This window comes from Panthera pardus, unplaced genomic scaffold (genome assembly GCF_024362965.1).
Source record: "Panthera pardus isolate Hobbes unplaced genomic scaffold, ASM2436296v1 HiC_scaffold_27, whole genome shotgun sequence".
Taxonomy (NCBI): Eukaryota; Metazoa; Chordata; class Mammalia; order Carnivora; family Felidae; genus Panthera; species Panthera pardus.
The window spans coordinates 1,322,414-1,344,873 of NW_026526843.1; the positions used below are offsets into that span (position 1 = coordinate 1,322,414).

Below are 22,460 nucleotides of genomic sequence, written 5' to 3' on the forward strand. Positions count from 1 at the left end.
AGGTAGATGTTGTTTCGTTTAATTAATTTTCTATAGCAATGCTATCCAACAGAAATTTTATGATGACAGAAATGTAGCTATTGAACCCTTGAAAAGTGGCCAGCGCAAGCGAAGAACTGAATTTTTATTGACTATATTCCCCATGCTGAATTTTAAATTTTATTTAATATTAATAAATATAAATTTAAATAGCCACATGTGACTGGTGGCTACCATATTGGACAGCATGGCTCATAGGACCTGGCGATCAGGCATGAACATGTCGTCTGGACTTAGGGTTCGGGAGCCAGTGGGTGGGTGTCCAGGTGGACCCCTGGGCCAAGAGTTCAGGCTCTGACAGGTGTGGCTGCAGGGATAGACCCTGGGGCCCAACGGGGAGAGGGCAGGTGGAGAAGCCAGGAGGTGGCTGGTCGGTGAGGCTGATGCCAGGGAGTTATGGCCAGCAGGAGAGATCTTCACACCAGAGACTATGTGACTGTGACTCATATGTCCTTTCCAGCTCAGCAGCTTGCCCAGGTCAGAGGCTCCTGGGAAAGTGAGAAGTAGGAGTCGCTGTCCTGGGTTCTGACGATACGGAGGGGGCTTAAACAGTTTCCACCCATGCAGTCTAGTGGAGGAAACAAAGCAACCTGGTCAAGGCCATGGTAGAGGGATACATGCATGCCCATGATGTCTGGAGGCCAAAGAAGGCCTTTTTAAGCAGGGGACATTGACCTGAGATCTGAAGGTGACTAACCAGGCAGAGAGATGGGGAGGAATGTTCTAGGTAGAAAGACTATCAAGTAGACAATGGATGGGAGGTGGGGATAGAACCTGGGTGATCATCTCTGCCTGTAATAAGAAAGGTAACATTTCCATTTTGGACACACCAAGTGTAAGGTAGATGTTTGGATCCCATAAGGTCAGAGACTTTCATCTGCTTTGCTCACACTGTGCCTCCAACACCTAGAACTATGCCTGATGTGCAGTGAGGTCTCAAATGCACACTGACTAAATGTATTGCCCCATTGCTACCTCTAGCTGTAATGTGAGCAGTGAGGAAGGAGAAGGGTAGGTCCGCAAAACTCCCCCTCATTGTCAGTACTGCTCGTTAGTAAATCTGGATTTGATGTGCTAAGTGGAATGTCTTCATTTTAGTCTCTAGATTCCATCCTTTCACTCCTGAGCACTTACCATACTGGATATCGTGTCTTCTCTCACAGCACGGCCACCCCCGCTGGACCTGAGCCACCTGTCCACCATCGGGGAACACACGTCTCTAACCAGGACCCGCACTGTGCCTTGGTACATCTTTGATTGCTCAAATGGACCTCAGCCAGCACAGGCGCTCCCAATTTTTGTGATGCATCTTTGATGAAATGTAGTTGAGGCCCACCTGGTCTAGTTTAAGTCAAAGGGGGATGGGGTTTGTTGTTACCATGAGCCAGAAGTATTGTGTAGATCACAAAGGAAGGAATATAACTGAATGTCCCAGGATGCTGGAGTCAGGAACTAGCTGTTGGGAACCCAGGGAACTCTCCCTCTCATGCGTTTGCTTCTCTCTCCACATTTGCTCTTCTGTCTCTCTCTGGAGAGCTCTTGTCAGTGTGGCACATGCCTTATGGCCAAGGAGAGCTGTACCAGGCCTCGTGAGCTTACTTACACGCTACGAGTCCAGTACCAACAGAGACCGGCTCTTTTCCGACCCCAACTCACATTTCCGGGGAGAGGGAATTATACCGCCCCAGCCTGAGTGGAATCACCCGTGGCCCAGGGGGAGGGGCCAGCGGAACCGATGTGGCTTCCAGAAGCCCGACTTCGTGAACAGAATAGGAGAAGGGAGTTCTCAGAGAAAGAGATGGTTCATGGACCTGGCAGACAAAGCCCAAAATGTATCTGCACTCTCTCATCTCACCTGTTAGAGGTTGTATTTTCAGAGTCTGGAGCCTGGCCCGAGAGTTTCCCGGTTCACTCTGAATGCCACAGGATACAATCACTTAGCAAGGCAGAACTCTGCAGTGAGCTCTCTTTCCATTCATGCTGCACAGAGACACAGCCTGTGTTTCTGACTCGGGAGGAGGGTGAAAATTAATTTGCAGTCTTGTTCTGATTCCATCAGAGGGATGCCCACCGGTCATTACTTTTGCTGGCTACTCTGAAGGGAAGCAAGAGAATCACAAAGGAGCATGTTATTTTTGTTTGTGTTTTTTTTTTTCCCCTAAGTGATATGATGCCTTGGTCTGTTTCTAGAAAGCTCGTGACCTGTGCCCCTTGAGAGTTGGGAGCCATTTGCCCCAGCATGGGACAGAACCTGGGCAGTCTCTTCTGCTTCAGGGACTGCTGTGGCCAGAAGGAAATTGTATCTGGAAGGGGGGCGGGGCTGCAAACGCCGCGGGGACCTCGTCAGTTCCTGGCTGGCTTTCAGAGCAGCTGTAAGACATTGCTTTGACCTCATCTATATTTTTGTTCTTAGCAATCGAACCAGATTTCTCTCTCCAGAAAGAAATGGTATTAATTCTGCAAGATTTTTTGCCAATTCTGTTTCCAGAGAAGAGGAAGAAAGCTACATCCACATGGTAATCCTCTGTTTCACACTCTTCATATGTTTCACCCCAATCTGTATTCTTACGAGTTCATTATAAAGGAAACACGTACTTCAGAAAGCCCCATGCAATCTTAAACCAATCACTTGAATGTAATCCCAGGTTACTGGCAACAAATCAGTTGGGGCTGGTTTTCTTCCCTGCGATAGTCAGCTCCTCATACCATTTCGAGGCCACGGTACTTCAAGGGTATCCAGGGTTGGGGCATGTGTAATGGGAAGATGGAAATGTCAGCAAGACTGTGATATCCAATTTTATGTCAATGACTTTGTTAAAAAATGTTTTAATGTTTATTTATTTTTGAAGAGAGACAGACAGAGCTCAAGCCAGGGAGGGGCAGAGAGAGAGGGAGACACAGAATCGGAAGCAGGCTCCAGGCTCTGAGCCGTCAGCACAGAGCCCGACGCGGGGCTCGAATCCACAAACCGTGAGATCATGACATGAGCTGAAGTCGGACACTCAACTGACTGAGCCCCCCAGGCGCCCCTGATCTAATGACTTTGTAGCTCTCTGGATGTTCAGAGTCTAAGCTGTGGAAACTCACCTCTGTATTCCTTTCTAGCAGACCCCTGGTGGCCTGGCCCCGATTGCCTCTGAATATTTCTGAAAGATGAATCAGAGTCCCATTGGGAGGAAGTACAGTGTCCTGGACTGTGAATGTGTCTTAGTCTCTGGAGACTCAGATTATAGGGTCTTTGTGTAGACCTGAGTAGACAGAGACCTGCCATCTCTATCCTTTCATTCATTCATTCATTCATTCACTCACTCATCTCTCCCTCTTGCCCTCTGTTGTTACTTCTATTAGGAGGCACGTGAGCCAGAGAGGGTCTCCGTGAGGCCTGTGAAATAGTGAAAAGAGATCTTAGAAAAACAATGTTCGGGGCACCGTGACTATATGTACTTTTGAGAAGACAGTTCCGGCCCTCCTATGCATGAGGTTAATAGGAAGTAAAAATCTAAGAACCATAATCTCCAGGGAAGAAGTAATTAAATGCTTCATTTTGCCTTTCTATTTGATAAAACTTGTGCTGTTAAGTTCACTTAACCATATGCAGATGGAAAGTGACTCATATACAAATCTGCTGTGGTCTTCCCAATGTTTTTCACACTTAGTAATGGCCCTTGGGAAACTTGTAGAAGAAAACACTCTTCTAAAGGATACTGACCAGCTGTGCTCTGTCTCCAGAGAACAGAAAAGGGAAGTGAATCTATAACCTCATAGAAGCAAGCGCAGAGCCATTCCAGACACCAGTTCGTCCCTGATCTTTGAAGTTATGACAAAGAACAGTGTTTCATTTACGACCCTTGCTTGCCTAAGTTTATGATCGTTACTTAGTGACTGTCTGGGCACTACTAGGCAGTATGACACTGTAATGAAGAGCCCAGAACAGCTGCCGAGGGAGGTGGCTGTGGGGAGGCACCACATCAGTATGTTTAAGACCCTTCCCACTCCATTCCATCGTGCTTCTTCAACTGTGGTAAGACCATAATTTCAGATGACTTTGATTTGCATTATTTCACTTCTTCCACATAACAGTTCTACAGGACTCCTAGGGTTTGATTTTGATTTTGCACATAATCGTATGTGTTAATTTTTTTCTCTTTGAGAACAAGTTCTGATCGGAATGTAAAAATTTACATCAGGGGCTGAAATACAAAGTTTGTTTTATTAACATTGTGCATCCTTTGTTAGTCTCTTTAAATATTTGTGAAATTATAGAAAACTTAGAAGGATTAGCCTAATGTCAACTTAGGTGATCTCTTTCTTACAGGTTTTTCAAATTCTTTAATTTCAATAGTTTTGTAAGGCTTTTGTTTTTCTTTTTTTGAGAGAGAGAGCACAAGCAAGGGAGGGGCAGAGAGCAAGGGAGAGAGAGAATCCCAAGCAGGCTCTGCGCCATCAGCGCAGAGGCCAATGTGGGGCTTGAACCCATGAACCGTGAGATCAGGAGCTGAGCTGAGATCAAGAGTCGCATGCTTAACCAGTTGAGCCACCCAGACCCCCCTGTAAGGCTTTTTATAGTAGAATTATAGACTCCTAAATCTCACATTAAATGTTTCATTATGGACTTATAAGACTTTTAGTTTTAGATTATCTTACAGTGGCATTGACTTTCTCTCAGTGTTCAGTTTTATGAATTTTAATATATGTTATATGTCATATATAAATTAATCAAATATGAACAGGTAACAAATATATGTTATATATAAAGTCATAAAATATGAATTTTAACACATGTTCTATAATTTTTATATATATGGATATTAACATATATATTCAACATATATGTAACCACTGCCACAATCAGGACACAGGACAAGTTCAAGATACTCCGTCATGCTTCTTCTGTAGAGTCACACCCTCCCACAACCCTAATCTCTGGCAACGACTGATGTGTTCTTCATCACTCTAGTTTTGTCTCTCGAAGAATGCCACAGAAGCTGAATCATATAGTACGCCATCTTTTGAGACCGGTTTCCTTCACTCAGCATAATGTCTTTGAGATTCACCCAAATCATAACGTGTGTCAGGAGTTCTTTCTGTTTTATTGCTGCGTAGTACTCAAGCGTATGGATGTGCCCCACTTTATCTACTTACCCATTGAAGGACATTTGGATAGTTTCAAGGTTTTTGACATTTATGAATAGAATTGTTGTAAACATTCTTTTTTTTAAAGTAACCTCCATGCCCAACATGGGGCTTGAATTCACGACCCCGAGATCAAGCGTTGCATGCTCTACCCACTGAGCCAGCCAGACGCTACACAAAAATTCTTTTACAAATTTTGTTTTTTGATTTTTTTTTACTATGGTAAAATATACATTCACATAAAATTTACCATTTTAACCACTTTTAGATGTAGAATTCAGCAGCGTTAAGCTATGTTCACAATGTTGTGCAACCATCACCACGATCTGTTTCCAGAACTTTTGCATCATCCCACACAGAATCTCTGTACCCATTAAACACTAACTCCCTAATCCGTGTCTACAAAGCCCCTGGTAACCTCTGTTCTACTTTCTGTCTTTGTGGATTTGCCTCTTCTAGGTGCCTCATAGAAGTGCAATCATACGATGGTTGTTCTTTTGTGTCTGCCTTCTTTCATTTATCTGTGTCTTCAGGTTTCATCCCTATTGTAGCATGTATCAGCATTTCATTCCTTTTTTAAAAATTGTTTTAAAAAACATTTTTTTTTCAATGTTTATTTTTGAGAGACACAGAGACTGAGCATGAGTAGGGAAGGGCAAAGAGAGAGGGAGACACAGAATTCAAAGCAGGATCCAGGCTCTGAGCTGTCAGCACAGAGCCTGACGTGGGGCTCGAACCCATGCACCGTGAGATCATGACCTGAGCCGAAGTCAGGCGCTTAGCCGACTGAGCCACCCAGGCGCCCCTAAAAATTGTTTTAAGTTTGTTTATTTAGTTTGAGGGAGAACGAGCAAGCAGAGGAGGGGCAGAGAGAGAGATGGATAGAGAATCCCAAGCAGGCTCTGTGCTGTCAGTGCAGAGCCCGACATGGGGCTCGAACTCACGAACCATGAGATTGTGACTTAAGTTGAAATCAAGAAATCAAGAGTCAGACACTTAACCGACTGAACCACCCAGGTGCCCCTCATTCCTTTTTTAGGGCGAATACTCCATTGTATAGAGAGACCACAGTGTGTTTATCCATTCATCTGCTCATGGACATTTGGGTTGTTTCTACCTTTGGGCTATTACTGCTGCTGTGAACACTAGGGTACAAGTATCTGAGTCTTTGCTTTCAATTCTTTTGGATATACACCTAGAGGGGGAATTGTTGCATCCTATGGTAATTTACCTTTAACTCTTTGAGGAACCACCAAACTGTTTTCCACAGCAACCGAACCATTGGTTATTTCCACCAGCAATGCAAAAGGTTCTGATTTCTCTACGTCCTCACCAGTACTTGTTATTTTCCATGTTTGTTTGTTTCCAATTTTGGGCATCCTGCTGGGTATGAAGTGGTATTAACTCTTCCTTAAATGTTTGGTAGAATTCCCCTGGAAAGCCATCTGGCCCTGGACTCTTGGTTTTTGGCACATTGTTGATTACTCATTCGATTTCCTTACTGGTTATGGGTCTGTTCAAATTTTCTATTTCTTCCTGTTTCAGTTTTGGTAGTGTACATGTTTCTAGGAATTTGTCCATTTCTTCCAGATTGCCCATTTTATTGGCTTATAATTGCACATAATATTCTCTTATTATTGTTTTTATTTCTGCTGTGTTGGTTGTGATCTCTTTCATTCTTGATTTTATTTATTTGGGTCCTTTCCTTTTTCTTTTTGATCAAACTGGCCAGTGGTTTTGATCAAACTGGCCAATTTTGTTAATTCTTTCAAAGAACCAGCTTCTGGTTTCATTGATCTGTTCTACTGTTTTTTTTGGTTTTGATAGCATTAATTTCTGCTCCAATCTTTATTATTTCCTGTCTTCTTCTGGTTTTGGGTTTTATTTGCTGTTCCTTTTCCAGCTCCTTAAGGCGTAAGGTTAGGTTGTGTATCTGAGATCTTTCTTCCTTCTTTAGGAAGGCCTGGATTGCTGTATACTTCCCTCTTATGACTGCCTTTGCTGCGTCCCAGAGGTTTTGGGTTGTGGTGTTATCATTTTCATTGACTTCCATATACTTTTTAATTACCTCTTTAACTTCTTGGTTAGCCCATTAATTCTTTAGTAGGATGTTCTTCAGTCTCCAAGTATTTGTTACCTTTCCAAATTTTTTCTTGTGGTTGGTTTCGAGTTTCATAGCGTTGTGGTCTGAAAATATGCACGGTATGATCTCAATTTTTTTGTACTTACTTAGGGCTGATTTGTGTCCCAGTATATGGTCTATTCTGGAGAACGTTTCATGTGCACTGGAGAAGAATGTATATTCTGCTGCTTTAGGATGAAGTGTTTTCAATACATCTGTTAAGTCCATCTGGTCCAGTGTGTCATTCAAAGCCATTGTTTCCTTGTTGATTTTTTGATTAGATGATCTGTCCATTGCTATGAGTGGGTGTTGAAGTCTCCTACTATTACGGTATTACTATCAATGAGTTTCTTTATGTTTATGATTAATTGATTTATATATTTGGGTGTTCCCACATTTGGCACATAAATGTTTACAATTGTTAGGTCTTCTTGGTCCATAGGCCCCTTGATCAAGATATAATGCCCTTCTGCATCTCTTGATAATAGTCTTTATTTTAAAGTCTAGACTGTCTGATATAAGTATGGCTACTCTGGCTTTCTTTTGTTGACCATTAGCATGATAGATGGTTCTCTATCCCCTTACTTTCAATCTGAAAGTGTCTTTAGGTCTAAAATGGGTCTCTTGTAAGCAGCATATAGATGGACCTTGTTTTCTTATCCATTCTGTTACCGTATGTCTTTTGATTGGAGAATTGAGTCCACTGACGTTTAGAGTGAGTACTGAAAGATATGAATTTATTGCCATTATGATGCTTGTAGTGTTGGAGTTTCTGGTGGTATTCTCTGGTCCTTTCTAATCATTGTTGCTTTTGGTTTTATATATATATATAATCTTTTCTTCCCTCAGAGAGTCCCCCTTAAAATTTCTTGCAGGGCTGGTTCAGTGGTCACAAACTCCTTTAATTTTTGTTTGTCTGGGAAACTTATTATGTCTCCTTCTATTTTGAATGACAGCCTTGCTGGATAAAGAATTCTTGGCTGCATATTTTTCTGATTCAGCACATTGGATATATCCTACCACTCCTTTCTGGCCTGCCAAGTTTCTGGGGGTAGGTCTGCTGCAAACCTGATCTGTCTTCCCTTGTAGGTTAGGGACTTTTTTTTCCTTTGCTGCTTTCATGATTCTCTCCTTGCCTGAGAATTTTGTGAATTTGACTATGATATGCCTTGTTAATGGTCAGTTTTTATTAAATCTAATGGGGGTCCTCTGTGCTTCCTGGATTTTGATGTCTGTGTCTTTCCCCAGGTTAGGAAAGTTTTCTGCTATGATTTTCTCACGTAACCCTTCTACCCCTATTTCTTTCTCTTCCTCTTCTGGGACCCCTGTGATTCTGATGTTGTTCCTTTTTAATGAGTCACTGATTTCTCTAATTCTTGTATCCTGCTCTTTGGATTTAATCTCCCTCTTCTTTTCTGCCTCCTTATTCTCTATAAGTTTGTCCTCTATATCGCTGATTCTCTGTTCTGCCTCATCCATCCTTGCCGCCACTGCATCCATCCATGATTGCAGCTCAGTTATAGCATTTTTAATTTCATTCTATTTTTTACTTCTTTTATCTCTGCAAAAAGGGATTCTAATCTATTTTCGACTCCAGCTAGTATTCTTATCCTGATTCTAAATTCCGGTTCAGGCATCTTGCTTGTATCTGTGTTGGTTAAATCCCTGGCTGTCGTTTCTTCATGCTCTTTCTTTTGGGGTGAATTCCTTCATTTTGTCATTTTGAAGTGAGAAAAGGAATTAATGAGGTAGAAAAATTTTAAAAATATTAAAATTTAAAAATTAAACACACACACACACACACACACACAAAATCGAATAAATGATGCTAGATCCTAGGTGTGTTTTGGTCTGGAGGTTGAAAGTGGTTTGACAGATTAGAGAAAAAATGGGTGGGAAAGGAAATCGTTTGAGAATTTGAAAAAATGAATACACTGAAGTAGACTAAAATGAGATGATGGGAGTAAAATAGAATTTGAGAAAATTTACACAAAAGTAAAGAATATAGTAGAAAAAAATTAAAAATATTTTTAATAAAAATCAAAAGTAAAAATGAATTTTTTCTCTTTCTGTATTCAAGAAAAAGAAAAGAAACGAAAAAGAGAAAAAAAAGGAAATCGTTTGAAAATTTGAAAAACTGAATACACTGTAGTAGACTAAAATAAATGATAGAAGTAAAATAGAATTTGAAAAAGTACAGAAAAGCAAAAAATATAGTAAAAAAATTAAAGAAAAAATATTTTTAATGTAAATTGAAAGTAAAAATGAAGTTTTTCTCTTTCTGCATTCAAGAAAAAGAAAAGAAATGAAAAAAAAGAAAAAAGGAAATTGAAAATTTGAAAAAATGAATACACTGAGATAGACTAAAATAAAATGATGGAAATAAAATAGAATTTGAAAAAATTTAAATATAAGTAAAAAATATAGTAAAAAATGAAGAAAAATATTTTTAATAAAAATTGAAAATAAAAATGAATTTTTTTCTTTCTGTATTCAAAAAAAAAGTGAAGAAAAAGGAAGAAAGAAAACTGAATAGATCGACCTGCTAACAGATTGAAATAGGACTGAAATTACTTTGTTTTGCCCTAGAAGTCAGACTATGTAGCGCTTTATAGTCCATAAACTAAGTAGGCGGTGAGACTTGTGTTCTTGAAGAGCCAGGTTGGCCCAGTTGGGTGGGGCTCAGTGTAATGGCTCCCCTATCCACTAGATGGCGCTGCTAGCCTAGTGGGGTGGAGTGTTGCGGCGCTGGTAGGTGCTTACGCGCATGCGTGGGAGTGGTGAAAATGGCTTCACCCAGCTACCTGGTCTCTAGTGTCGGAGTTCTGTTCTCCCGGATCAGCAATCGTACACCGGTCCTGTCTTCAGCTTTCGTCCACTCCCCGCTTTTTCACTCTTCGTGACCAAGCCCCAGGCAGTACCTCTCTCCCGAGTTTTGTCTCAGATGGGGCTGTTTTCCCTGGCCCCTTACTTCCGAAGGACTGCGGCTTTGAGGGGCCCCTCTGCTGGAGGGTCCCACCGAGCAATGGCCGAATGAGCAGTGGCCGAATGTCGTCTGCACCCTGGAATGCCCGCTGGACCCTGCTGCTGCCAGTGCCCTGAGACTGGGGCCAGGTGTCAGCCCGCCCCAGAGAAAGTTCATGAGATAGTGTAGCAGCAGCGTTTCAGGGATTATGGAAAATCACAACACACATCTGGCACCAGGCTTCGCCCTTAACGACCTTGCCCCAGCACCAGCGAATGTGGCCATTTTCTGGGGTCTGCTGGGACCAGGTGGCTTCAACAGTCTCCACCAAATGTCCTTCCAACAGCGGAACTGCTCTTCTCCGTGTGGCCCGAGAACCTCCTGGACCCCACTCTGTTCCTGGGGATGCGCCCTTCCCACCAGAGCACCGCCAGGTATTGAGCTGTGGAGTTGCAGCCTTTGTGCTCCCCTTGTTTACAGTCTTAATGGAAATTAAACCCTCTCCTTTCTCCCTTTTTAGTTTAGTCCCTGCAGTTATTTCCAAGTTTCCACTTTCTCTCCAGCTGCTTTTGGGGAGGGGTGCTTTTCCCGTATTCTCCCCCCCCCCATCTCCATCCTCTCTCCGCCCGCAAAAGCACCTCCCTGCCCACCACCACTTCTCCCCAAGTTCACCTCTCTGTGCCGTATACCTGCTGAATTCTGTGGTTCAGGTTGTGCAGATTGTTGTGTTAATAATCAGATCAGTTTTCTAGGTGTGCAGGATGGTTTAGTGTTGGTCTGGCTGTATTTCATGGACGCGAGACACACAAAAAACTTCCATGCTGTTGCACCATCTTGGCTCCTCCTCCCATCAGATTTCTCTATAGTTAGGAGTTTGTTTCTTGGTTTGCCTCTTTCTTTTTTTCCTTTGTTCATTTGTTATGTTTCTTAAATTCCACGTATGAGGGAAATAATATGCTATTTGTCTTCTGACTGACTTCGCTTAGCATAATACTCTCTAGCTCCATCCAAGTTATTACAAATGGCAAGATTTCATTCATTTTGATGGTTGAGTAATATTCCACTGTATGTGTATACCACATTTTCTTTATCCGTTCACCTATCAATGGACACTTGGGTTGCGTCCATATCTTTGCTATTGTAAAGAATGTTGCAATAAAGATAGGAGTGCATATATCTTTTTGAACTAGTGTTTCTGTATTCTTTGGGTAAATGCCCAGTAGTGGAATTACAGGATCATATGGTAGTTCTATTTTTCACTTTTTCGGGAACCTCCATACTGTTTTCCAGAGTGGTTGCACCAGTTTTCATTCCCACCAACAGTGCACGAGGGTTCCTTTTTCTCCACATCCTCACCAACACTTGTTGTTTCTTGTGTTGTTGATTTTAGCCATTCTAACAGGTATGAGGTGATATCTCATTGCAGCTTTGATTTGCATTTCCCTGATGATGAGTGATGTTGAACATCTTTTCGTGTGTCAGCCATCTGGATGTCTTCCTTAGAGAAATGTCTGTTATGTCTTCTGCCCATTTTTAAATTGGGTTATTTGTTTTTTGGGTGTTGAGTTGTATATGTTCTTTATATATTTTGGATACTAACCCTTTATTGGATATGTCATTTGCAAATACCTTCTCCTATTCCATAGGTTGCCTTTTAGTTTTGTTTCCTTTGCTGCGCGGAAGCTTTTTATTTGGATGTAGTCCCAATAGTTTATTTTTTCTTTTATTTCCCTTGCCTCAGGAGACATATCTAGAAAAATGTTGCTATGGTCAGTGTGAGAGGCATTACTGGCTGTTGATTAAGCCTAATTTATTGACTTTTCATTCAAGGATTGTTATCATGTCTAAGAACAATATAATTGCCTAACCTACCAGGTAATTAGGGTTTTCACGTTTTCTTCTAAAAGTATTATGTTTTTAGGTTTTATATTATGGTCTATGATCCATGTTGAGGTATGAGGTATGAGATGGTGTTGACGATGATTTTTTACATACAGATATCCAAATGTTCCACTACCATTTGTTGACAGGATGATCTTTTCTTCATTGAATTGCCTTTGCACTTTTTTAAAACTTCGGTCAGGCATATTTTTGTAGTCTTTATATTCTATTCCATTGATTTACGTGCCTATCATTTTGTCTATACCACAGACTTGATTACAGAAGATTTACAGTAAATCTTAAAATGGGAAGCATATTTTCTCCAATCTCATTCTTGCTTAAAAATCTTTTTTGTGGGGCGCCTAGGTGACTCAGTCAGTTGAGCGTGAGACTGTTGATTTCAGCTCAGGTCTTGATCCCAGGATTGTGGGATTGAGCCCCGAGGTGGGCTCTGCACTGAGCATGGAGCCTACTTAATATTCACTCTCTCTCCCTCTGCCCCTCTCCCCTGCTTGCACTCGTGCACACACACTCTCTCTCTCTCTCAAAATAAGAAAAAAATAATAAAAAAGCCTTAAAATGTTTTGTGTTATTCTGCTCCCTTTGCCTTTCCATATAAATATTAGAATAAGCTTTTCTTTACCTAACAAAACATCCTTATGTGATTTTGATTAGAATTGTGTTAAATCTATGAATAAATTTGAGCAGAATTGACACCTATATTATACTCAGTCTTCTAATTCATGAATATGGCATATCTGTCCATTTATTCAGATTTTTCAATTTTCTTTCCTCAAAACTTTATAATTTTAACATGTAGATCTTATCATGTTTTATCAGATTTCTACCTAAGTATCTCACTTCTTGGATCTATTGCAAATGGCATTTTTGTAATTTCAGCTTCCAATTGTTCACTGGTGGTATACACAAATGTTGTTTTTGATGTGTTGGCCTGTGTCCTGTGACCTTGTTAAATTCACTTATCAAAAATAGGAGGTTTTAACTTTCTTTAGATTCCCTGGGGTTTTCTGTTTACATGATCATCTCATCTGTAAATACAGTGCTTTATTCCTTCCTTTCCAATCTGTAGGCTCTTTCATTGTTTTACTTGCTTTATCACTAGCCTACGATGTCAAGTACAATGTGGAATACGAGTGGTGAGATGAATCTCCTTGTCTCCATTTCAGGAGGAAATCATTCAGTCTCTCACTATTGAGTTTGATTTTAGCTGCGGGTATTTTATCGATGGTCTTTATTAGGTTAAGGAAGCTACTTTCTAAGTTTTCTAAGAGTTTTTTTTTTTTTTTATCATGAATGGATGCTGATATTCTCAAATGCTTTTCTACATTCATTGATGTGATCATTTAGTTTTCTTCTTTAGATTGTAAATATTGTGGACTACACCGATCTATTTTCGAATATTGAATCAGTCTGTATTCACAGAATAAATCCTATTTGCTCATGGTGTATTATTATTTTTATGTGTTGCTGGATTTGATTTGCTAATGTTTTGTTGAGGATTTTGTACCTATGTTTATGATAGATATTGATTCGCAGGTTTTTCATAGTGTCTTTGTCTTGTTTTGTTATCAAGGTAATGCTGTTTTCTGGAACAAATTGTGTAGAATTAGTGCTATTTATTCTTTAAGTTTTTTGATAAATTCATCAGTGAAACCATCTGGGTGGCTTCAATTTCTTTAATAGTTGTAGGACCATTAATATGATCTACATAATCTTGGATGAATTTAAGTTATTTGCCAGATGGTTTATATGTTTTACCTTTCACAGTTCGGTCTGCAATGAACTTGGAATTAACTTCCGTGTACGATTTGAGGTAGGAGTCAAGTTTCATTTTCCCCTGGTATGTTTCTCTAATTGATCTGGCACCATTATATTTAAAATTACTATAATTTACCACTATTCTGCAGCGCCGTCTTCGCCATAGATCAAGTATCCATATGTGTGTGGGTCTTTTCATGGACTCTCACTTCTGTTCCGTTGGTCTACATGTCTATCTTTGGACAATACCACACTATGCTAGTTACTATAGCTTCATAAGTCTCCATATCTAGGAAAAGAAGTCCTCCTGCTTTGTTTACCTTCCTCAAGTTTTCTTTGGCTATTTTTGGCCCTTTCTATTCCCATGAAAATTTTAGAAACAACTCCTCAAATTCTACGAAAAATGAAATACTCTTCTTTGCAGGATGCGTGGTCAAAATGATTGAATCCAACATTTGAAATGGAACTACACTTTTTCTTTTTTTTTTTTTTAATTTGGGAGAAGGAAGGCACAGAATACCAAAGGGTTCAGGAGTTGCCCGTGGCACCTACTTCCGGAAGTCAGGCTGAAAGGAAAGGAAAAGAAAGGGTAGTGGTCCAAAGTCCACCTAAGCAGCAGGTAAATCTCAAGATGCCCCTCCCTCACTGCATGGAGGTGGACCACTAGGAGTTCCCATCCCTATAGGAAGGGTGACGTGTAGTCTCTGGAGAGAGTAAAACAAGGTTTCTCTGCACTGCGGGGACATTAGACGCATTTGACCAAGACCACTGTACTAAAAACAAGGTGATTAGCTAAATATGCATAATGGATATGACCATCATTCCTAAACCTGTTCCCCAGCCCCTCTGTTCCACAGTATCGACAACCAGACCTTCATAGTTAAGTCCTAGAGGTTGGGAGACAGTTCTCTGGGCTGTTTGAGCAGCCTGAGGCAAGACCTAGGTCCTGACATAAGGGGTTCGCCAAGAAAACCATCCAGTAGGATCCCACTGCAGTGAAACCCAGTTGACAAGCACCACCCATGTACTTAAAGCTTCCAGTCAACTTCTGGGTCTTTCACTCCTAAATATGAGCAGACCGTCAGTGATTCCATCAGACATTTCAGGGAGGCTCTAGCATGAAGGCCAGAGACTAGAATGGATTGGAGGAAGCAAACTATGCCAGAAGGGGAAATGTTTTTTAAAAATCTATTACTGCCTTCTTTTTTAAAGTTTTAAATTTTAATTCCGCTCAGTTAACAGAGTGTTCTATTAGTCTTGGGTGTGCAATATAGGAATTCAACACTTCCATACACCACCCAGGGTTCATCACAAGTGCCCTCCTTAATATTTTCTGAGAGATGAGCTATTACAACTATAAATCAAAAGAATCTATTAAGTCAATCGGGAACATTAACATATGAAAGGAGAAACTGCTGTGATTAACTCCTTAGATGCAGAACAGGTGTTTGGTAGAACCCGACCTCAATTCACATGCAGGAACTTGATCTGTGAACAGAAGTTGTGGTGGGAGAAAGGACAGCTCTCCAACTGGGTAAAAGCTACAGAAAAGGAGTGGGTTGTACCCCTGTTTCACCACCACATGTTAGAATCACCTCGGGCTAGATTCTTACTTAAGTGTGAAGGGCAAAACTTTATAGTTCTAGGAGAAAATATGGGGAAACACATTGTGACCTCAGCACGGGAAGGGTTCCTTAAAATACAAAAGAAGCCACTTGGGAAAAGAGTGATGTGTTACATTAAAAGTGGAAACTACTTGGGGCACCTGGGTGGCTCAGTTGGTTAGGTGTCCGACTTCGGCTCGGGTCATGATCTCGCAGTCTGAGGGTCTGAGCCCCTCCTTGGGCTCTGTGCTGACAGCTCGGAGCCTGGAGCCTGCTTTGGATTCTGTGTCTCCCTCTCTCTCTGCCCCTCCCCAGTTCGCGCTCTGTCTCTGTCTCTCAAAAATAAATTTAAAAATGTTAAAAAAAAAAAAAAGTAGGAACTACCCATCCTTAAAAAAATTCCATAAGAAGAAAGAAAGAACAACTATAGACTGATAGGCTATTTGTAACGCACATGACCTACAAATGATTACTCTCCAGGATCTAGGAGGAAGCATTGAGAAAAATTAGAAAAATGCAGGCACATCAATGAAAACATTAGCAAAACCAAAACAAACCTGAACAGACAATTCACGGAAGAGAAGAAAATAGATGACACTTAAACACATGAAAAAGTGTCCAGGGCACCTGGAGGGCTCAGTCGGTTTAGCATCTGACTCTTGATTTCAGCTCAGGTCATGATCTCACGGTTAATGGGTTGGAGCCCCGTGTTGGACTCTATGCTGACAGCTTGGATGGAGCCTGCTTGAGATCCTCTCTCTCCTTCTCTCTTTCTGCCTCTCCCCCAATCTCTCTCTGTATCTCTCAAAATAATCTTACAAAGTCTTAAGAAAAGGTGGCCAATTCATTAATTATCAAGGGCATTGGAAATCAAACCATGGTAAGATACCATTTTCCCCAGATCAGGTCAGGTCAGGAATACAAAAAGTCTGATATTGGGGCACCCGGCTGACTCAGTAAGGGGCATGCAACTCATGATCTCAGGGATGTGAATTCAGGCCCCACATTGGGTGTAAAGGTTACTTGGAAATCAAATCTTTTTTTAAAAGGACTCTGATATTACCAAGTATTGGCCAGGATGGAGTAGTAGTAGGTATGTGAGTTGGTATAACAAAGTAGCCTGTTTGGAAAATAGTTTGGCAATAGTGAAGTTGAAGATGACCACATCCTACAAGCCAGCAATTCTATTCCCAGGGACACATTCTAGAAATTCTTCCACAGTTACGCATGTGCTCGTGGCAGCATTGCTTGTAAGAGCCCCCAAACTGGAAGCAACTCCAATGTATGTTGGAGGCGGGGTGGTTAAATGAGTCATGCAATGATGGAATGGTCTATCCAATGAGAAGGAAGGAAGGAAGGCTGGCGGGTGAGCATGCCTGGATGTGAAGTATGTAGTCTGGAGCAGACCCCGGAGTCAGCAAACATACCTGCGATATGTTTCTACTGACAAAGGTTCAAAACAGGCAAAAGCACAGTGTGAGATTGAAGGATACTGACGCACTCATGAAACCATATTTAAAGAGGAAGAGATGGTAAAAATTCAGTCTCGTGCCTGATGGCTCGTGGGGAGCGAAGTTGGTCCGAGAAGGGGAGCGGGTGCTTCTGATGCCCGGGAGTCCATGGGTGTGTGTCGCACACGTCACACCGTTTGCATCTGTTTATTATAAAGTGTCTTCAGATGCATCTGAGATGCCTTTACTAGACTTGAAGAAGTGTGCTTGATCTTTTCTGGATTTAGTCTCTAAGGTATTGTGCGCTTGTCAGGTCCTTAAAACAGACTCTTCTTGGGGGAGGTTTTGGGCAACCCCTCCATGGTGAGTAAAGGTGTAGCTTCACGTGAAGGCTGAATTGGCCGTGTTGTATTTCAAATGGTAGCTCTCACTCAGACATGCAGGCGGCTCCATGCAGGTGTCCTCAGACCACCTTGTGGTCTGATGGCAAGTGCTCAAGTGGGGACAGGACTCGCCCCGCTTTCCTTGGGCAGCCAGGCTGGATACCCTTAACCTGAGTCGCATGATGTTGCTTTCCAGAATCGCAGGACGGCCAAGTCCCTAAGCAGTGGTGCTCTGACCTGGACAAAGAAATTCAGCCTGGACTATTTAGCGCTAGACTTCAATTCTGCGTCACCAGCCCCTATACAGCAGGTAGGAAGGACTTGGTGTCTGAGGATTCCCAGGGGATTCCTTTTCTGTTTAGATTTTTCTGATGATTCAGCCATGCACGTTCTCTTTGGAAAGTCTTAAATGTACAGATGTGTGTGGGCATAGGAGGGGTCTCCTTAGGGCGGGAGTTAATAGCACGGTTTGGTTACACTCTGGGGAGGGGTGACAAGAGCTGACAGTTGGAATCGGAGCCCCTCAGCATAGGCAGTTTGCACTCCTCTGGATAGTATTCTCGTCTGTAAAATGGGGATCGGAAGTACTAAAAAGCTAAATATTTTTGAGCAAAGGACGGTCGTGATCTAAACCGTGCCTAACAACGTATGTTGTTTGAGGAGACAAGCAACTTGCCGAACCGGGTAGCCAGTGTGATTCCACTTTGTGTGTGTGTGCAGGGAAAAAAAGTTTGGAAGACTTCCTTTCCCTTTTGGCAAACGAACTCCCGCTTCTCCTTTACCTTGAATTTCGTTCCCCAAACCTGAACTCCTATTCCAGAAAAACTGGTCAGAAGGGGGTGCCTCGGTCGGTTTTGGTAGGCCATGCGATCAAGACAGTCAAGCCCCAGGTCTTAGTGGCCTTTCCTGCTGGTGCTCGTGGGACATCCTCCATCCGGGGCCCCGCCGGGAGAAAGAGCCTCTGACTGGCGCTCACTGGCCTCCTGGCAGAATCACAGGCTGCCTCTTGTCCCTTCGGGATTGGCACGTGTCACTTCCACTCGTAGGACACTGGTCAAAGTGAGTCCGATAGCTGGGGTGAAGTAGGAGGGAGTGCAGGAAGAGCGATATTCGAGCATGTACCCAAAGTGTAAAGATTCTGCAGGGAATGACTCGGGAGGAAGGAGCAGCGGATATTTAACCCCGCAATCTACCACCAAAGGGCTGGCATTTTCCTGAATTTTTTGAATTTGATGTAATAAAAATCTGTTTGGTTCTTCCCCTTCAGAAACTCTTCCTTTCAGAAGAGCAAAGAGTGGACTATGTCCAAGTGGATGAACAGAAGACACAAGCCCTCCAGAGCACGAAGCAGGAGTGGACGGATGAGAGGCAATCGAAAGCGTGAGATATGTGCTTGGGCCATGTGTGGGGCAAGGAAGCCCGCGGCTTGCTCTGGGCGTCTTTTGCCAGGGTTGCAGTGATGGTCCATGCAGGCCAGGAATCAGAGACAGTATGTCACTTCCGCGGACTTGGCCAGAACCTTTGGGAGAGAGGATCTCTTCATCTACACCGAATGGGGAGAAGGAAGAAGTGGTCTCCTGGCCCCACCCCCACCCCACCCGTCTTGGCCGTGTCCCTCTCCTACCACATGAGCCCAGAGCCTCCCAGATGCTTAGAGTCGGCTCCATACCCATAAGAGGCGGCCATGGACTGTCATGTAGAAAACTCCATTCAGGTATGGTAGGAGGAACAAGAAAAGCAAGACTTGGGACAATATTTTTCCCAGAGCTTTTAAGAATCTCTCCAATGGAGCATTTGGAGTACAGATTCGAGCCAGTATTGCTACCAAACAGAATCATTTGACTCTAATGCTTGCAAATTCCGACCTTTCTTCTGTGTTTCCATTGAATCATAAATCATCCTGGCGGAGAGGCTCCTGGAGACCATCTTGTCCCAGGCCCTGCACACATGGTTGAGGAGATCAAACCCAGAGGTGGTGGCAGAGTTTGCATTCCTTACTGCAAAGACCCCAACAGACGAATCATTTCTGTCCCTAGCGAAAGACAGGTCAAGTGAGAGGGGCAGTGAGTCCTGGGCTCTGTGGTGAGCGTGTCAGAGGACGCTAGTGGCGCTAAGGGTGTCATGGCCGAACAGCTGCCTGCGGCTGGGTGTTCCATTGCTGCCAGCCTCTCAGCACGTTTTCACATGCGTTGTCTCATGCCTTCTCAAAAACCTCCGAAGCGAGGCTTGGCAGAGAACGTTGCTCCCACCTGGAAGCAAATGACAGCCAGAGGAGGGAGCAGTGTGCCTGAGATCACTCGCAGAGCCAAGGCCCAGGGTGAGGTCCCCCACAGGCCCATTCCACCATCTTCCACTGCCTCTGAGGATTTTGATGAGATCTAGGAGTTTGGCCAACCTTGGGGACGTGAAAAACACGTGCAGACACGAGATGAGTCATCATCCCCCCTCCCTCTCATAGGATTTTGAACAGGTGCCGTTCCTACTTGACAAGTATGCGTGCCAAGCCGGCTTTTCTTTGTGTGGTGTTCCAATGGGAGGCCCTAACATAATCAGTGGTTACCCTGAGCAATACCTCCTGACCGTCACTGTGAAAGCCATTCTTGGATCATGTGGTCCCTTGCACGGTGTTTCCCGCAAACGGGCTGGGGGCGGCAGAAGAATTGTTTGCCACCTCAGGGAAGGCACAAATTGCCTTTGGCTGTCCTATGCTGGCCCTCAGCTTTTGAGTGATAGTTGTGACCAGAAAACAGACAAACGCAACAGAAAAAGCTTTAAACAATGAATTCCATTCTCAAATTTCCTGGCGAATTTCTCCCTTCTTCTTTAGTGATGGCTAAGTCCTGAGAGCAAAGGGCACCACTGTGTAGTGAGGACATCGTGTCACTCCCTCCTTTATGGGGCACTGGGGTTCAGGGGGGCCAGGTGAAGGTCTCAGTCGGGCGTGGGGTTGTGTTTAATGGCCCTTCCCGATTCTTCCGAGTGCCTGTAGCCAGAAGACAGATGTGAACAAGCGGGAATGAAGCAGATACAGGTCCGCCATTCTGACTGGCATTGCGTCTCATGGAAGGAAGGCTTAAGGGGCAGGCCGCTCTATGGCAGTCGGGCTCGGTCAGGGAAGTTGTAGGCTCTGCTGTGGGGTTTTAGGGCTCAAAATGCCCAAAGGTAAGTAATGCCAGTCCGGGCTTTTCAGACCGTAGAAGCAATTCTGATGTTCAAAGCGACAGGATCTGGTGACCTCATTTTCTTCCTGGAGTCAGGTGGGGGGAAATGGTGGAATGCTTTCAATGACATAAGAATCCTCAGTGAGCCCAGATGGAGAAATGCGAGCCCCCCCGCCCCCCGCGGCCAGCTCCGTGTCACAACACACAGGCCAGAGCCTGTAAGGAGCCATCTTCTTCCCTCCGTGACTTGCAAAGAGTCACAGAGCCTCAGGCAAGAATCCAGGGAGCTGGACTGTCGGTTCTCATAGATGGTAACTTCCTTGTGTGTGGGGCACCTGTCTTTAGATCCCGACGAAGGAGGCTGGTGCAGCAAAATTGTGTGCGCAAGTGTCGAGAACCACACCAGACTTGGAATAGATCACAGATACAGTGGAAATTATGTCCGTAGTGAAATGTCATCCGATTGGCCACACACACACAAAATCTCTTTCTACGTAGTATTTCCAGGGAAGTGTTGACTGCACGAAGCAACACACACGACTGGTGTGACTTGTTTGGAAGCCATTAGTGAGGCATTAACAAAACAGACAACCTCACCCTCCTTTCCAGGATGTGTGTGATTATGTCTGGCTTCAATAAGACTGCTAATGGATGCTTGCCCCAAAGCCCATGACCCGGGGACACAAAGTACAGGTAATTTTGAGCTGATAGCAGCACGTGCTCCTGAGAAAGCACCACAAATGAAAATGCTACTGGCCAAACCCTGTTCTCCTGTGGGGATAAACCGTGTGTAATGGGGCTGTGATTCTGACCAGGGTCTGAGGTTTCAGACCAGGGGGCCCAATGGGAGAGAGCAGAGCTGAGATGCGGGGCTCCCCCGCCACCTACATGTTTGTTTTGTTTTGTTTTGTTTTGTTTTGTTTTTAGTAGAAATGATTGCAGGTACCATTCCGAGTCAAGCACACATGGCGTGTGCGTCCACTGTGCGGGGCACACCTTCCCAGGAGATAGCAGGACGTTTGAGCCCACGTTGTTTTCTGCAGTTCCTTTTTGCCTGGTTTTTCTTCCATCTCATTTCTTTAGGAAATTCCTCCAGATCAGGGGTTGTGCAGTGCAGAAGTGGGGGAGGAGCCCCAAGGCCCAGGACACAGCTTGGCCTCAGAGGCACAGAGTCATCCTGTGCAGGCCGATGTCCTAGAGCAAGGACAGGCTGAACTGTGGCCTTTAGATCTGAGTCAAGACAGAAGGCTCCCCTCAGGCCTGGCTTTCTCCTCCCAAGGCCTTCTCCATCCCTATCAATTCCATCCTTGTACCCACAGTCGTGTTGATCTTAAAACACTCATTATGTTTTTTATTGTTTCATTTCCGGCATTAATAAAAGTCTTATAAGGAAGAACCACACTCAAGTTCTCTCTTACTTATTGAAAATGATCACATCCTATATAAACGCAGAACACATTTCAAAAGCTGCGTATGTGAAGATAGCCTCCATTGCCGTTTTCAACTACAACAAACTTGACCTAGCTCACAGGGAATCGCCTACATCTGGGTTATTTTGTGACAAACACTTGAGCACAGGTGGTTGTAATGAGAACTCCTGCCCAGCCAAAGCACATCTTGACGTCTCTTTTCATCAGAAACCAGCTTCCAACATTAGCGGCAAAATCCGTGACCATCCTTGATAACACGCATAACATGATCTCCATCATCATTGACCTTATAAAGCAACAGCCCCTAGCACGCTGTTCCCCAGCAGAGGTCTCTTGCACCCCCACCCTCTCTTTCCCCGGGGCTGAGGCTCCCCGCCAGCCTGGGCACTGGCTCTGAGGCATCTTTAAGCCACGAAGTAAGGTGGGGACCACCAGAGCAGTGGGGGCTCAGCTGCAGGGAAGCAGGCCAAAGGCAGAGAGGTGATAAGAAGCCACATGAAATTCCTTGCCCC

General features: G+C 43.5%; 1 protein-coding gene across 1 annotated transcript in view; it reads left to right on the forward strand.

The window, feature by feature from the left end:
- GAB3 (GRB2 associated binding protein 3) overlaps window positions 1-21,919 on the forward strand; it is a 79,714-nt gene extending 57,795 nt beyond the window's left edge. Inside the window, exons 7-10 of the mRNA XM_019439441.2 lie at window positions 1,203-1,284; window positions 2,453-2,555; window positions 17,554-17,667; window positions 18,625-21,919. Of these exons, the coding sequence (XP_019294986.1) occupies window positions 1,203-1,284; window positions 2,453-2,555; window positions 17,554-17,667; window positions 18,625-18,741 (416 nt within the window). The 3' untranslated portion in view covers window positions 18,742-21,919. The remainder of the gene's footprint in view (window positions 1-1,202; window positions 1,285-2,452; window positions 2,556-17,553; window positions 17,668-18,624) is intronic.
- Window positions 21,920-22,460: the final 541 nt, after the last annotated feature.